Source organism: Rhinoderma darwinii, chromosome 4 (genome assembly GCF_050947455.1).
Source record: "Rhinoderma darwinii isolate aRhiDar2 chromosome 4, aRhiDar2.hap1, whole genome shotgun sequence".
Classification (NCBI taxonomy): domain Eukaryota; kingdom Metazoa; phylum Chordata; class Amphibia; order Anura; family Rhinodermatidae; genus Rhinoderma; species Rhinoderma darwinii.
The window spans coordinates 165,169,904-165,187,926 of record NC_134690.1 but is presented as its reverse complement, the minus strand read 5'-3'; the positions used below and the strand labels follow the sequence as shown (position 1 = coordinate 165,187,926).

At 40.6% G+C, this 18,023-nt stretch overlaps 1 protein-coding gene across 1 annotated transcript in view; it reads right to left on the bottom strand.

The window, feature by feature from the left end:
* MUC4 (mucin 4, cell surface associated) overlaps nucleotides 1-18,023 on the bottom strand; it is a 125,254-nt gene that overhangs the window by 35,369 nt on the left and 71,862 nt on the right. The window contains exons 58-61 of the mRNA XM_075863666.1: nucleotides 16,056-16,190; nucleotides 5,178-5,356; nucleotides 2,154-2,313; nucleotides 1,957-2,052 (exon numbers count right to left, since the gene is read on the bottom strand). Coding sequence (XP_075719781.1) covers nucleotides 1,957-2,052; nucleotides 2,154-2,313; nucleotides 5,178-5,356; nucleotides 16,056-16,190 — 570 coding nt within the window. The remainder of the gene's footprint in view (nucleotides 1-1,956; nucleotides 2,053-2,153; nucleotides 2,314-5,177; nucleotides 5,357-16,055; nucleotides 16,191-18,023) is intronic.

Below are 18,023 nucleotides of genomic sequence, written 5' to 3'. Positions count from 1 at the left end.
CGCTCCCTGTAAATGATGCTGCTACAAATAGCACTGCCTCCCTGTCGCTCCCTGTAAATGATGCTGCTACATATAGCACGGCGTTCCTGACTCTCCCTGTAAATGATGCTGCTACATATAGCACGGCGTTCCTGACTCTCCCTGTAAATGATGCTGCTACATATAGCACTGCCTCCCTATCTCTCCCTGTAAATGATGCTGCTACATATAGCACTGCCTCCCTGTCTCTCCCTGTAAATGATGCTGCTACATATATCACTGCCTCCCTGTCTCCCCCTGAAAATGACTCTGCTACATATATCTGTAAACGATGTATAGCACATATGAAACTGAAACCTTTCTTATTCCTCCATACAGAGTTAAGCCAAAAAAGCTGGAACATCTGATTGGTCAATGAGAAAAACGCGGTTGACGTGAATATTAATATTTTCGAAAATACGTGGATTTGACTAGAAATATATACGGGGTATTAACCATCTACGAGTAACTGTTTACATATAGAATTATAAGTTCCATCCCTTGCCAAGTTGAGAGAAAAAAAAAATCCCACATGATAAATATCACACAATTGTCTATTAACATCATCCAGCGGATATCCATTGATCCGAGGTTAATAAGAATGTAGAGGCTTTAACTTTTGCAAAACTATTATCATCCCACAAAATCTCAGCCATCAAAGGTCTCCAATCCTCTACCGTTGGATGTGTATCAGACATCCAGTTGCAAGCATTTACTTTATGAGCAAGGTGCAAGGCATTTTTGATGGCTAGGCAATATCAAGGAGGAACGAAATAGCTACTCATATACCCCAAAATATACATTAGGGGTCAAGAAGTAGAGTAAAGTTGAAAACATTCAATACCCCTTCCTAATAACAATGCTGTTTTCTGCAGTGCAAAAGAGATATATTAGATCTGCCTCAACTCTAAGGCAATTTACACATCATTTCTAGACCCAGTATAACATAATCTTTTGGGCGTTTAGTATATCTGATGAATAATAAATTATTGTGTTTGCAGATATCCTGAATCCATTATGCAAGCACTTAAAGGGGTTGTCCACCTTCTGACAACTGATGACCTATCCACCGGATAGGTCATCAGTACATCATCGGTGCGGGTCCAGTACCCGAACCCCGCACCGATAAGCCGCTCTGGTGGCCTGCATGCACCAGATGTTATGGCAGATAATGCTATTTACGGAGCCGGAAGCAGTTGGCTCCGTACATAGCAAAGCGGCCGTGCTGCAGAACTGCTGGTCCGCTCCTATTCACTATTCTGTGGCCGGAGTTAAGTGCTTCCAGCACGTAAGTTTGGTGCACAGAGTCACCGGACCAGCTGATCTGTGCGGGGTTCGGGTGTCGGACCCCTACAGATCATGTACTGATGACCTATCTGGTGGACAGAAGGTGGAAAACCCCTTTAAGCAGGTTTTAATGTAACCTTCTTTATCAACATATTACAGATCATTATAAACAAAACCTCCTTCCTTGCCTTGGTATTGATTAAATAGAGAAAGAGTTCTGAATCTACTAAAATAAGTCTTTCTTCATCTCTTGTGATTCATAAGTCCAAACTCTTTATGGGCTGGCTATCTATATATCTAATCTATCGTCTCGTCTTCTTCTCTGTGGACATGTACTGAAGTAAGGACTTGACTGCATGTTAGCATTTTCTTGAAATGCAGTAGACCAGGCACTGATTGCACAAATGTATGAACAGTTAACGAGGGGAATTTATTAAAGCCTTTTTGCTTGTAGCTGATGTAGATTTTCCTTTCTGGGGCATGGAAATCCAGAGATACGCCTAATTTATTAAGAGGGGTACGCGTCTTAGAAATTAGATGTCTCTTATTCCAGGGCTCTTTAGATTAAGACTGATGTATGAAATGCCAATCTTAATAAATCCCCCCCCCCCCCCTATGTATTCTATTACCCAGAAAACAGTGAATACTCACCTGTAAATCCTTCTTTGCAGGTACAATTATAGTTTCCTGGCCCATTTTGACACAATGCATTCGGTGAACATAGGTCACTCAAACATTCGTCTATATCTATGGATCAATACAAGACAATTCAAGCTCAGTATATTGGTCAAATATTAGAGAACAATTGACCATATAATTAAAACCAAACGAAAACATAAGTGCTCTACCTGCACAATGTTCTCCATTCCCAGTAAAGCCGCTAGGACAGTCTCCACAACCAGTAGTAGTGTCACATAATACATTAGGGAAGCACCCTTGTTCACACCGATTAGGTGCATATTGACAAAAATCTCCAGTGTAGTTATTAGTGCAGTTGCAGCTAGTGATCTATAATTAAAGTCAAGAGAGATTTAAGTTCCTAAAGTCCCACAAAGGGCATGTCGTGATATTACAATGCATTATCCCTGGTTTAACAGCAGAATGTAGACACATTTTTAGCATGATTAGAAGTCCTAAGTAATACAATGTACATATGATGCAGCTAAACAATTGGTGAGATTTATGAAAATTGGTGCAAAAGAAAAGTGGAGTCATTTGCTGGTCCATCAAGTACAATATATAATCCTACCATATTGATCCAGACAACGGCAAAATCCCCATGAGGTTGATGCCAATATCCTCCTTAGGGGAAAAATTCCTCTGTGCCTCAAAATATGGCAAACAAAATGAATTCCCTGGATCAACGTCTTATCTGCAGAATCTCCTACCCATAACTTGTAATATTCTATTCTCCAATAAAGGTATCAAGGCCCTTCTTAAACTTGCTCAATGAACCAACCATCACAACATCCTGTGGTAGAGTTCCATAGTCTAACCGATTTTAAAGTAAAGAATCAACGCCTGGGATGATGGTAAAATCTTTTTTGCTCTAGACGCAGAGGTTCCCCCTTGTCATGGTTAAAGAGCTAGGTGTAAAAAGATCAATAGAAAGATCTCTGTACTGTCCAATTATATATTTGTACATTGTAATTACACTACTCAACATTGAAACTGCAACACTAAAAGGGAAAAGTTTTGGAATTGTGGGAATCACAGGATACATAGACATGTTAATGATATGCAAATAATAAAAAAATGGAAACAAAATATTCCAAACATCTTGATCTATTCAGCCACCCTAGGCTTGTGAAGTGGCGTCCAATTTCACTTGCAGTAGAGAACGGATCACTACGCGCCATTCTTCCAATCAGATGATCAGTCCGTGTAGAGGTTCACCTCCGCGCACCTCTTGCTGTCATTCCAGTTCGTTGTTGTTCTCCCATCCTCTGGAACAGGCAACGTTAAACAGCGGTGACATCTCGGCCTAGGTGCATAGCGATCTGCCGGAGTGATAAATCAAGGTCTCTCAGTTCAAGGATTCTTTCCCTCTCAGCCTAAGTCAAATGGCGATAACTGGCACGTCGATGAACAGGAGGCACCGCACAATCATCCTACATCACTTGAATTTTGAGGTTTTATGTGGCTAAAAAAACGTTGCTTTCAATCTGGCTTTTATTTCCTTCTCGCATGCCACAGATTGGAGTTCGGTGCTTGAAAATTTGATTATTTGCAGATTTTAGCGACACCTCCTACTTCCGTCATTTGCATAATCTTACGGCTTGTACTTCTTGGTGTTGCAATTTCAATGTTGAGGAGTGTAGATCGCATCTAATCTGTTTTTTTTCTGAATTTAATAATCCCAAATTTGATAACCTTCCCTGGTACTGCAATCCGCCCATTCCCTTTATCACCTTGTTCGCCCTTCTTTGCACCCGTTCTAGTTCACCTATGTCTTTTTTATACACAGATACCCAAAATTGTACACAATATTTTATGTGTGGTCTGACTAGTGATTTGTATAGAGGCAAAACTATATTCTTGTCATGTGCATCTATGCCACTTTTGATACATCCTATGATTTTAATTGCCCTGGCCACAGCTGCCAGTCACTGGTTGCCAAAGTTATAGGCTTTGTACACCTTTGAATCCAAATTTTTTGTTTTTAAATATATAAATGTTTTAAGTAATTTAAAACAACTTTTAAATTGACAAATTAAAAATAAGTGTTTTGCTTTTTAAGATACACCTTCTATGCATCCTGTATACATGGAAACTGTATCCTTCCGTCAAAGCCAATTCTGTCAGGTCAGCTGAACTGACGGCTTCGGTGAAAGCTGGTCCTGCGTGTCTCTGACACTCAGAATGCGGCTAATAACGATCACATGTAAGTTGAGGAACTGAGATGTGATCGCTATTAGCTGGATCCTGGGTCTGCCATTAGTGCTCTATTATTAGGCCTTGCCAGCAACAGGGCTTAAAGGGTAAACACGTTTACCCATTTTTCACCAAAAAATAAAATAACGTAAGCAATAAAAAAGTCAACATAATTGGTATTGCCTTGTCCAACTATTGCCCGAACTATTAAAATATCACGTTATTTAACCTGCCGGTGAAAAAATTCACAATGCCATAATTGCTGTTTTTTGGTCACCTCGCTGCACAAAAAAATTTAATAAAAAGTGATTGAAAAGTCATGTTTAACCCAATATGGTGCCAAAAAAAACTACAGCTTGCCCTGCAAAAAAACAAGCACTCACACAGCTTCATCGATGAAAAAATGAAAAAGTTATGGGTCTCTGAATATGACGACACAAAATAAGTGTTTTTACTTTGTAGAAGTTGTAAAAGATAAAAAAAAATGATATAGATTTGGTATCGTCATAATCGTATAGACCCGCAAATTTCATGTTTTCGCTTTTCGTAAAAATGAAACCCCCCATCAAAAATGCGGAATAAGAATTTTTTTAAATTCCACTCAAAATAATAATTTAGAAAAGTTTTTTATAAACAGTACCGTTAAAAAATATAACTTGTCCCAAAAAAAACAAGTCCTCATATGTTGAAATAAAAAAGTTATGGCTCTTGCAATGCGACGATGGAAAAACAAAAGTGAAAAAACAAATATTGTCTGTGTCCCCAAGGACTTAATGTGGTGTTTGTGCAATTACAAAAACAGTGATAAACTCCAGCAACTGGGCCCCTTTATTGTGCCACACTCTGAGTCCATCAGGGTCATGACCTGCAAAGTGAATATAAAAGGAGAAGAGAGAGAGACCTGTGGATCTGCCATGACCCTGCCTACAAACCAAGGCATAGTAATAAAGAATCTGAACAGTTAATTAAATAAATGAAATATTATTTCTGCTACTTACAGAAAGAGAACTTCCATTGACTTTAGATGTTTTATTATAATCACACTCAGAAATGTGACTACAACCGCAGACAACAAACAAGGGCTGCAAAGTCGATGGAAGGTTTTGGGAGTCAGTTGCTGTTAGATTGAAGGTAAATCCATCCATACTTGTTGGTGACCACGTCAAAGTTCCTTTATCTTTTGCAGAAATAGAAGATAAAGATAAGAAAAATCTCAACATATTAAAGTATATAACAATGCACATTTTTGTTCTTAACATTTACTTGTGGCATCATCAAATTTAGATTATTTAGTAGGTGATGACTGAACATTAGACAAATAATACAAGGGGTTTTCTGGTTTTATATAAATAAATCACTGTACATTTTTGCAACTTTTTTTTTTATACCGCCGCCACCACTTAGTGGATAGGGCTTAGCGCAATGGGGGAAGCAGCTGCTGCATGACAAATTCACTAAACCGGCATAAATATAGCAGAAATCTACGACAGCTACGAGCGTTCCCTTTCTGGTGCACGGACAACAAGAGATGTGAATAATTTAGGTGCATTTTACTCCAGCGCTCTTTACATTAAGACTGGCATATTAAACACCAGTCTTAATAAATCCTCCCCTTTGTGATTTAATTGATCTCCATTTTCAAGATATTTGTTTGTTGTCAGTGAATAAGAACATTCTTGTTTACATTCAGAGTCTGCAAACCTGTACACAATGGGGGAGATTTAGGCCCTGCTCACACAGAGTTTTTTTGATGCGGAAACCACATCGGAAAATGTGCCAAAAGATTGCAGAAAACGCCTCCCATTGATTTCAATGGGAAGAGGCGACTTTTTTTTCCGCAAGCGGTAAAACCGGCTAGCGGTAAAAAGAAGCGACATGCCCTATCTTCAGGCGTTTACGTCTCTGACCTCCCATTGAGATCAATAGGAGGCAGAGAAAGCATTTTTCATGGCGTTTTTGCCCGCGGCGCTCAACAGCCGTGGGCGAGAACGCCACGAAAAATGACACAAAAAATGCCACAAAAAAAGCGGCAAACGGCGTGCAGGCAGATCTAAATCTGCCTCAAAATTTCAGATAGTATTTTGAGGCAGAATTTTCTGCCTGCAAAAAACTCTGTGTGAACATACCCTTATTAAGACTGACATTTCATAATGTATGCTCACCTCACCGCTCATTTTCATTTTTCCCACCGGGTTCCTTCAGGCTCCCTCATCATGCCGCCGTCTAATGCAAAGTCCTGATGCCGGGCAACGTCCTGAATGCTGCGTAACATACAACATCTTCATGCTGCACAGTGTCAGTACGTTGTATGCGCTGCGGCATGCTGAGGGGGCCCGGAGGCTAGAAACGGAGCATTGAGATGAGTCTATATATATAATTATTTTGTTTTTAATTGTCGCGTGGGGAAGGGGTTTAGTTTGATCAGGGGGGGCAAGATACAGAGCCCGGCGCGGGCCTCTACCTAGCCACGCCCCACATAGTGAAATCAACGCAGGCTAGGTGCGTGCGTAGATTTTCGCTATAATTTATAAAAAATTTCTGGTGTAAATTATTACACATTATATTGTTGGCCCGCGGTGGCAAATAGCGACTTTTGGTCTTTTTTTCAACTTTTCTATGTCAGAAAACTGTCATAGAAATGATGATTAATTCCCCCCACCATACCTAGTCCTGTTCTCAGCTGAGAGGTGTGCACAATTGTATCCAGCCTTGGCAGTGCTCTGTGAGCTCAACACTGTACTACAGCAGGAGTAGCAAAAATCTCTCTGCTAGTTTCTTACAATCGTTCTGCAGTCCAGGTTGTTTATCTCACAGAGCATTGCCAATTCTGGATACAATTGTATGATACTTGTAAGTGTGTACGGTTTGTTGCCTCTGAATGTAAACATCCTTCTCATTCACTAACAGCAAATAAAGATCTTGAAAATGATGAGGAATTGAAACTTCAATACTCCGGATATTGTAATTTGAAGACTAGAAAGAATTCTGTTCACCCTGGTCTCTTTTGTCAGGATCCATCAAGGATATGACAGATCTGTTATGATCCGTTTTGCAACACAGTTACGTGTTAAGCAACGGCACTTGATGCAATAGAAACGAATACACAGAGGCGTAACTTGACGCTCATGCGCCCCAATGTAATTTGTAACAGGGCACCACACCTACCATGCACTATTTATAATACTGGTGTCTTTGGCCCCCTCAGGCACCAGAGCCTGGTGGCGGCTGCTACCTCTGAAGCCCCTATAGCTACTCCACACCTGACAGGAGTGTAAATAGAGCTTAAAGGCTATGTAAACATTTGAATGGCATTACTTTTTTTTTTTAATAAACTTTATAAATAGTTTTTATGAAAAATTATTTTTATTTTTTGAGATAGAGCTGCTCTGTATTCTGTATACAGAGCAGCTGTATCATTCGCTCAATCCTGCTTCTGTCAGGTCTGCGGAATTGACAGGTTCAGTGAAAGCGGGTCCTGCGTGGCAGAACACGCAGGATCCACTTGTAATCTATCTCATCTAAGTTCATAACTTGGATGTGATAGATTACAGGTGGATGCACGATCCGCTGACACTGAATCCATCAGGTCTGCGGAACTGACAGATTCAGGTCATAGCGAAAGATACAGCTGCTTATTTTATTTGAGAGAAAAAATGGGAAAGGGTTTTTTTTTGGACTTTAAATATATTATATATTTTTTTCACTAATAATAACTTGATTAACTTTTTTTTTTTACACATTTTTAGTCCCCTTAAGGGACTTGAACCAGCAATCATTAGATCGCTGGTGCAATACACTGCAATACTAATGTATTGCAGTATAATGTCATTTTTACAGGCTCCTGTAACAGCGCGATCGCTGTTCCTGTCCATTAGTCCTGGGTGTCAGCTGTAATACACAGCTGACACCTGCAGCATATGGAGTGGGCTCAGTGAATGAGTCCACTCCATATGTTACCCCACGCATCACAACATGCTATTATGTCGTGGTGCGCGAAGGGGTTATTGCGCAGCGGATGGTGCAAAGTGAAAATTTAAATTTTCCACTGATATGCCATTTTAGTGCTCAATATGTTGTGCCCAGTTTGTGCCACTGAAGACAAATACCTCATACAATGTTGAGCGGGTTCATCCGAGTATAAAATATCATATATGTGGACGTAAGTTGGTGTTTGGCACGCTGTAGGATTCAGAACGGAGGGAGCTCTATTTGGGCGGGTTCACACATGGCGGATTTTCACTTAAATTCCGCTGCGGACACTCCGCAGCGTTAATCCGCAGCGGAGCCGTTTCTCCATTGACTTTCACTTTAATTTAGCAGTGTTCGTTTACACGATGCGTACAATTCCGCTGCGGAGCATAGGCTGCGGAGCGGAATGTGGTGTCCGCAGCATGCTCTGTCTGTTGCGGAGCAGTGGCGGACTGGTTGCGGACTCATGGCGGAATTTCTCCATTGACTTCAATGGAGATTCTAAGTTCCGCAATGAAGTCCGCAGCTGTCATGCACATGTTATGTGTGGTGCGGAGCGTATTGGTTTTTTAACATGACATTTCTTCATTCTGGCTGGACCTATGTATTTCTAGGTCTACAGCCAGACTGAGGAAGTCAATGGGGCTCCCGTAATGACGGGAGCGTTGCTAGGAGACGTCAGTAAATAGTCACTGTCCAGGGTGCTGAAAGAGTTAAGCGATCGGCAGTAACTGTTTCTGCACCCGGGACAGTGACTACCGATCCCAATATACATGTATCTGTAAAAAAACATATAAGTTCATACTTACCGAGAACTCCCTGTTTCTGTCTCCAGTCCGGCCTCCCAGGATGACGTTTCAGTGTAAGTGACGGCTGCAGCCAATCACAGGCCAAGCACAGGCTGCAGCGGTCACATGGACTGGCGCGTCATCCAGGGAGGTCGGGCTGGATGCCGAAGGAGGGACGCGTCATCAAGACAACGGGCGGTAAGTATGAATTTCTTTTACTTTCACTAGGGAAAGTGCTGTCCCTTCTCTCTATCCTGCACTGATAGGGAGAAGGGAAGCACTTTTCCCGCAGTCCGCAGCAGCTAGTCCGCATCAATTTTCTGCACATTTTGTGCAGATCCGCAGCCGTAATCCGCAACCCGGATTAGGTGCGGCATTGATGCGGACAGTTGCGGAGGAATTCCGCCATGTGTGGTCATGCCCTTAGGCTTTTGGAGCGCAGATTTTGCTTGGTTCTATTTGGGGTATTGCTGGTGTTTCAGTTTATAATGTGGGGGCATATGTAAGCTGTGCGGAGTACATTAGGGCATAATAAGAGGGTATAATAATGCGGCAAATAAAAACTAATAATTCATAGATATGTGGCCGGTGTCGCACTGATAAATGGTGCCCAATCTTATCCGCTTTTGGAACGCTCTTCACAATTTCTGTCACTATATTCTGAGAGCCAGAACTTTTTATTTTTCTGTACCGGAGGTGACAAAAAAACATACATTCTGACAATGTTTTTTTGTCCTTTTTTGCTTTACAGTGTTCACCGTGTGCTATAAATGACATTTCACTTTTCTGCAGGTCAATATGATTATGGCGATACCATATTTATATAGTTTTTTATGTTTTGCAGCGTTTGCGCAATAAAATCACTTTTCTATAAAATTATTTATTTTTTGTGTCACCATATTCTGAGAGCAATAACTTTTTTATTTTTCAGTCAAAAAAGCTGTTTTTTGCGGGACGGGTTGTAATTTTTATTGATACTATTTTGGGGTACATGCGACTTTTTGATCACTTTTTATCCTATATTTTAGGAGGGGTGGTAATAAAAATAATTGTGATTCTGGCATAGTTTTTTTACTTATTTATTTTGTGGTGTTCACCGTGTGGAAAAAACAATATTATAGTTTTATAGTTTGGGTCGTTACGAACCAGTTGCTACAATAAACTTTCCCCGCGATCACATGATTGGGACCTGAACTAATCAGGTCCCGGTGATGTCTCTGGGACCAGAGGCCGATGTTAACAGCGCGATCCAAGTGTCAGCACTACTCTGAGACACCCGATCGCTCTGTTAACACCCACCGTGAGTTCACGTCGGAGCTGCACAGAGCCAAGCAAGCGCCGACGTGAATTTACAGTAGGCGTTCGTGAAGCGGTTAAATTGTTTCTAGTCAAAGTTTTCCGCAGATTTTTTTTAGAACATTTTCACATTTTAGACCAATTTCTTTTATTGCTCTAATGCATCTTAAATTTTTTAAAACTGAAATAATTTTACAAATAGCCTTGATTAAAATAATTCTTATGTTAAAATAATTCTATGCAGAAGAATATCTCCATGATTAACCCCTTCGCGCTCAGGTCAGTAATAGTACGTCCTGCTAAGTAGAACGTTCGCGCTCAGGTCAGTACTATTACTGACCTGAGTAAACACGGCGCCATCTTTCCCCGGCGCGTGTCTGAGCTGTGATACCTGCTGTTTCCGACAGCAGGCTATCACAGCTTAGTGTGCAGGGACCGATCTCGGTGGTCCCCGCCGATTAACCCCTTAGAAGCCGCGTTCAATAGCGATCGCGGCTTCTTAGGGGTTAAGCTGCCATCGCCGGCCTGCTACACGATAGCGGGCCGTGATGGCTACTATGGCAACCAGAATCCTAACAATGGACTCTGGCTACGCCATCGACGGAAGCCTAGTGGGTCCCGACAAAATCAGGACCCACTATGCTTGCTGTCAGCGAACAGCTGACAGCTCTAATACACTGCACTACGCATGTAGTGCAGTGTATTAGAATAGCGATCAGAGCCTCCTGCTCTCATGTCCCCTAGTGGGACAAAGTAAAAAAAGTGTGAAAAAGTAAAAAAAAGTTGCGTAAAAATAAGAAAATAAAAGATTTAAAAGTAATAAAAGTAAAAGTCCCCCTTTTTCCCTTATCAGTTCTTTATTATTAATAAAAATATATAAATAAACAAATAAACTATACATAATTGGTATCGCCGCGTCCGTAACGTCCTGAACTACAAAACGATGTCGTTATTTATCCCGTGCGGTGAACGCCGTAAGAGAAAATAATAATAAACCGTACCACAATCACAATTGTTTGGTCACTTCACCTCCCAAAAAATGGAATAAAAAGAGATCAAAAAGTCGCATGTACCTAAAAATTGTACTGATCGAAACTACAGTTCGTTACGCAAAAAATAAGTCCTCGCACGGCTTTATTGATGGAAAAATAAAACAGTTATGGCTCTTAGAATAAGGTAACACAAAAAATAAATTATATTTTACAAAATGTATTTTATTGTGCAAACGCCATAAGACATAAAAAAAAACTATAAACATCTGGTATCGCCGTAATCGTATCACCCCGCAGAATAAAGTGAATATGTCATTTATAGCGCACGGTGAACGCTGTAAAAAAAATTGAATAAAAAACAATAGTAAAATTGCTGTTTTTTTAGTCACCACGCCACCTAAAAATAGAATAAAAACTGATCAAAAAGCCGCATGCACCCCAAGAAAACTACAATGGATTCCTCAAGGGGTCTAGTTTCCAAAAAGGGGTCACTTTTGGGGGGTTTCCACTGTTTTAGCACCACAAGACCTCTTCAAACCGGACATGGTGCCTAATAAATTAAATTAAATTAATTAAATGTCACCTCTACTTTGCTCTAAATTCCTGTGAAACGCCTAAAGGGTTAATAAACTTTTTAAATGCTGTTGTGAATACTTTGAGGGGTCTAGTTTCTGAAATGGGGTGTTTGATAAGGGTGTCTAATATATGGGCCCCTCAAAGCAACTTCAGAACTGAGCTGGAAACTAAAAAATAAAATAAAAATGAGGCAATACTTCGCTTCTTACATTATACTGATAATGAGCCGTGCCCACCCCGAGATGACCCCAGTTTTGACCGTTTGTATAAACGGAGACCCCTATTAGACCGTTTCAGTGCCCGGTTTTCCCAGCATTCACCCCCGAGAAGTGTATTTCTATAGATGAATCCCTGGTACATTTGAAAGGGAGGCTTCAATTCCGCGAGTACCTGCCGGGTAAGAGGGCAAGGTATGGCGTGAAGATGTATAAGCTGCGAGAGTGCATCAGGGTATACCTACAAATTTAGGATATATGAAGGGAAGGACACCAGTTCTCAGCCCCCAGAATGCCCCCCCTTACTGGGAGTTAATACAAAAATTGTGTGGGATTTGGTGCACCCACTGCTGGACCAGGGTTACCACCTCTACCTGGATAATTTTTATACCAGCGTCCCACTCTTCAACTGCCTCGCTTCCAGAAGTCCTGCGGCATGCGGCACTGCTAGAAGAAACCTGAGAGGCCTCCCTACGACTATGCTTGGGCAAACACTCAGAAGGGGTGAGAGCAGGGCACAATCTAGCAGCAACATATTGTGTGTCAAGTACAAGACCAGGGAGATGCCACACCAGTACCCATGTACCTGTACGAGGTACCAGTACAGGGACCCCCAAACTAGACTGCATCCTGGACTACAATAGGTACATGGGAGGGGTGGACTTGTCAGATCAAGTCCTGAAGCCTTACAGTACTTCTGGAAGCGGGGCCACAGGCATCGTACCAGGGCAACACTTTTTAGGAGAAGTTCCCCAAACTGGCAAGAAGGGAAAAAGTCAAAAGAGGTGCAGAGTCTGCTATAAGAGGGGGATAAGGAAGGACACAATATATCAATGTGACGCGTGTCCCGAAAAACCAGAGCTCTGTATGAAAGAGTGTTTTCAAATTTATCATCCATCCCTTTATTTTTAATTTACCCGAGTTTTACTCGCTCTGATCCACTTCGCACAGCTTACCCCTCCTCATCTTTCCCCTCTGAGCCCTGCTGTGTGCCCAGGCAGCTGATAACAGCCACATGTAGGGTATTGCCGTACCCGGGAGAGCCAACATTACAGTTTATGGGGTGTAGGTCTCCGGTGGCACATGCTGGGCACAATATATCGGACACTGACATGGCATATATATAGAAAATTGCAAATCTCACTCTGCACCATCTGCTGCGCATTATCTTTTACACAATACCTGTGGGGTCAAAATGCTCACTACACCTCTAGATGAATTCCTTAAGGGGTGTCGTTTTTAAAACGGGGTCACTTCTCGGGGGTTTCAACTGTACTGATACCTCAGGGGCTTCTGCACACACGACTTAGCACCAGAAAATTCCCAGTAGGCCACATGGTGGTCCTTTCCTTCTGAGCCCTCCCATGGGCCCAAACGGCAGTTTATCACCACAAATAGGGTATTGCCGCACTCAGGACAAATTGGGCAACAAAATGCGGTATTTTATTCCTTGTGAAAATAAGAAATTTTGAGCCAAAACTACCTCTTATTGGAAAAAATAAATTTTTTTTTAATTCACAGCCCAATTCAAATAAATTCTGTGAAAAAACTGTGGGGTCTAAATGGTCACAACACCCATAAATAAATTCTTTGAGGGGTGTAGTTTCCAAAATGGGGTGACTTCTGGTGGGTTTCCATTGCTTTGATACCTTTGGGGCTCTGCAAATGCGACATGGCACCCGAAAACCAATCCAGCAAAATCTGGGCTCCAAAGAACACATAGCGCTCCTTTCCTTCTGAGGCCTCCCATGGGCCCAAACGGCAGTTTATCACCACAAATGGGGTATTGCCGCACTCAGGACAAATTGGGCAACAAATTGGGGTATTTTATTCCTTGTGAAAATAAAAAATTTTGAGCCAAAACTACCTCTTATTGGAAAAAATTTCATTTTTTTTAATTCACAGCCCAATTCAAATAAATTCTGTGAAAAAACTGTGGAGTCTAAATGGTCACAACACCCATAAATGAATTCCTTGAGGGGTGTAGTTTCCAAAATGGGGTCACTTCTGGTGGGTTTCCATTGCTTTGATACCTTTGGGGCTCTGCAAATGCGACATGGCACCCGAAAACCAATCCAGCAAAATCTCTGCTCCAAAGAACACATAGCGCTCCTTTCCTTCTAATACCTCCCATGGGCCCAAACGGCAGTTTATGGCCACAAATAGGGTATTGCCGCACTCAGGACAAATTTGGCAACAAAATGGGGTATTTTAATCATTGTGAAAATAAGACATTTTGAGCCAAAACTACATCTTATTGGAAAAAAGTTTTTCTTTTTAAATTCACAGCCCAATTCAAATAAGTTCTGTGAAAAAACTGTGGGGTCTAAATGGTCACAACACCCATAAATAAATTCCTTGAGGGGTTTTGTTTCCAAAATGGGGTCACTTTTGGTGGGTTTCCATTGCTTTGATACCTCTGAGGCTCTGCAAATGCGACATGGCACCCGAAAACCAATACAGCAAAATCTGGACTCCAACAAACACATAGCGCTCCTTTCCTTCTGAGCCCTCCCATGGGCCCAAACGGCAGTTTATCACCACAAATGGGGTATTGCCGCACTCAGGACAAATTGGGCAACAAAATGGGGCATTTTGTTCCCTGTGAAAATAAGAAATTCTGATCAAAAATGACATCTTATTGGAAAAATTGTCATTCTTTTAATTTCACAGCCCAATTCAAATACGCGCTGTGAAAAAACTACGGGGTCAAAATGGTAACAATAACCATAAATTAATTCCTTGAGGGGTGCAGTTTCCAAAATGGGGTCAGTTTTGGGGGATTCCTACTGTTTTGGCACCTCAACACCTCTCCAAACCTGGCATGCTGCCTAAAATATATGCTAATAAAAAAGCACCAGCAAAATGCACTAGGTGCTTCTTTGCTTCTGGGGCTTGTGTTTTATTCCACGAGCGCACTAGAGCCACATGTGGGACATTTCTAAAAACTGAAGAATCTGGACAATACATATTTAGTTGTGTTTCTCTGGTAAAACCTTCTTTGTTACAGAAAAAAAATAGAATAAAATTGAAATTCAGAAATAAAAACGAAATTTGCAAATTTCACCTCCACTTTGCTTTAATTCCTGTGAAATGCCTGAAGGGTTAAAAAACTTTCTAAATGCTGTTTTGAATACTTTGAGGGGTCTAGTTTTTAAAATGGGGTGCTTTATGGGGGTTTCTAATACATAGGCCCCTCAAAGCCACTTCAGAACTGAACAGGTACCTTAAAAAAAAGGCTTTTGAAATTTTCTTAAAAATATGAGAAATTGCTGTTTATGTTCTAAGCCTTGTAACGTCCAAGAAAAATAAAATAATGTTCTAAAAACGATGCTAATCTAAAGTAGACATATGGGAAATGTGAACTAGTAACTATTTTGGGTGGTATAACCGTCTGTTTTTCAAGCAGATGCATTTAAATTCTGAAAAATGCTATTTTTTCTAAATTTTCTCTAAATTTTGCAATTTTTCTCAAATAAAGACTGAATATATCGACCAAATTTTACCACGAACATGAAGCCCAATGTGTCACGAGAAAACAATCTCGGAATCGCTTGCATAGGTTTAAGCATTCCGACGTTATTACCACATAAAGTGAAATATGTCAGATTTGAAAAATGGGCTCTGAGCCTTAAGGCCCAAACTAGGCTGCGTCCTTAAGGGGTTAAAGACTGCAAACATACCCTGTGCATAGTTATATTGTGCAGTCAGGGGTTTCCCAGAACAGCCTCTCAAACTGTCACTTGTACATTAGAAATGGCAAACTGATTTTGTCCTGAGTAAAGTTTTTGGGGCAAAACAGTCATAAACGTCTGAACCAGAATATAGCTCTGGGCAAGAATTCTACAAAGCCTTACACATCCCTACATCAAGGATTTTTTGAGAATGCCAGCTTTTATTTCTTTTTTTCAATCAAGACTACAGCATTTGAAAAACGTGTTCATTTTTGTATTTTAAAAGCATTGGTACAATAGAATTTTGTTTTATACGTGCACGCAGTCTTTCTAGCACTTCATGTATCTTAACTTGGGATCACTCACCAGTTAGTTTTATATCTGCAACAGGTTCAGCAGAGAAAATCACTCCTGTGCCATTGGAAGTATACTGTACTGTAACAATACTGTTTATAAAGGCTTCAATGGTTTCATTTCCAGTTATATATGGAGTTACAGAATCTGAAAACACAAAGAGAATGGGTCAAAAATTACTGTGTATTTACCTACATAACAATGGTATGTGTTGAGTGTTGAGAGCAATCTTTATTCGAGGCATCATCTTTGTTACATGGGTACAGTAGTCAGGGGTGGATTTCTTTGTTTAATAATTGGCTGCAATCTATTAGCTTAATCCAATAGATAAAAAACGATTCAAATTATACTTACCTTACTCTTCTAATCAGGACATAGTGTGCAACGGCGCACTCAATGGTGGGCAAGCGACGCCTGGAGCTGTAGTGCGGGGAGTGAATGCATTTCATCTGAGGGTCTTAATTTTTTTTCTCCTGGTCTGGTATCTGATTAATTTAGGTGGGCTGATGAGGGGTCTAATAAATGTAAGGGTCGGATCTGGGGTCTGATTAATTTAGGAGTCTGAAGTCTTATTAATTTAGGGGTCCGATCTGGGATTTGATTAATTTAGGAGATTTGATCTGTATACGTTTAAACGGCCTGGTCTGGGGTTTGATTAATAATTAAGTGGTCTGTATTAGTTTAGGGGTCTTGCCTGTTATATGATTAATTTAAGGGGTTTGATTTGGGGTTTGTATTATTTTAGGATGTCTGGTTTGGGGTCTGTATTAGTTTAGAGGTCTGGTTTGGGGGTCTGAATTTATTTATGTTGCTACAGAGGCTGGGGGTGGATGTTAATCTGAGGGCCAAAGATACAAACTCTGCAGTGGTCAGGAGAAGCCATCATGGCGGTCTGGGTCGGATGAAGAAGAATAGCAAAGAGAACAATGCCAATCAAACAAGACGTCACCTGTGAGTCACTGGATTCAGAGAGGAACTGTAAATAACATGTCTGTTATAGTAAATCCGTGTATTCCCCGTGAAAAAACAAAGCTGTTTTGTGACATTCATCTGTTATTCCTCCTGGAAATTTATGAACAAGTCTGGCCTACCTGGAGACTTTTTGGTACGCAACTAATTAATTTTAACCATAGAGCTACAGCTGTCTTGTGTCACTCAATAGTTAAAATCAACCAGTAGTGCTACAAAAAGTCTTTTGATCACTTTTTATTCAATTCTTTTTGTGGGAGATCAGTTGACCAGAAAATAGACATTCCGGCGTTTAACTTTTTTTTTTTTTTTACATAGTTCACCATGCGTGTTAAATAATGTTAAATTGAATAGTTCAGATTTTCATGGACACAGCGATACCAATTATGTTTATTTTATGTTTTGTTTACAATACTATAGAGGAAACATGGGATAATGTTTTGGTTTATTTAACCTTAATTTTTTCTTACATTAAAAAAAACTTTATTCAACTGATTTTTACTTTTTTTTTATTAGTCCCCCTAGGGGACTTGAACCAGTGATTGTTGGATCGCTAGCACTATATCCTGCATTACTAATGGATGGAAGTATATTGTGTTTCTGATAGGCTTCTATTAAAGGCTATGGAAACTTTTGAAAGGGTTTTTTTTTTGAATTAACATTCAGTGTGATTGGTGCAACTTTATACTTCGTTTTTATTACAAGTTTTACTTTTTGAGATAAAGCTGCTCTGTATTCTCTATACAGAGGAGCTATATTGCTCTCTAAGTCCAGAATCTGTCATCCCACGGACCTGATGGGTTCAGTGTCAATGGGTCCTGCATGACTCTGACATGTAGGATCCACCTGTAATCTATCACATCTAAGTTATGAACTTAGATGTGATAGATTATAAGTGGATCCTGTGTATCAGAGACACGCAGAACTCGTTGTCACTAAACCCGTCAGTCCTGCGGACCTAATGGGAACAGGATTTAGCAAACTACACAGTTGCTCTGAATTGGGAATACA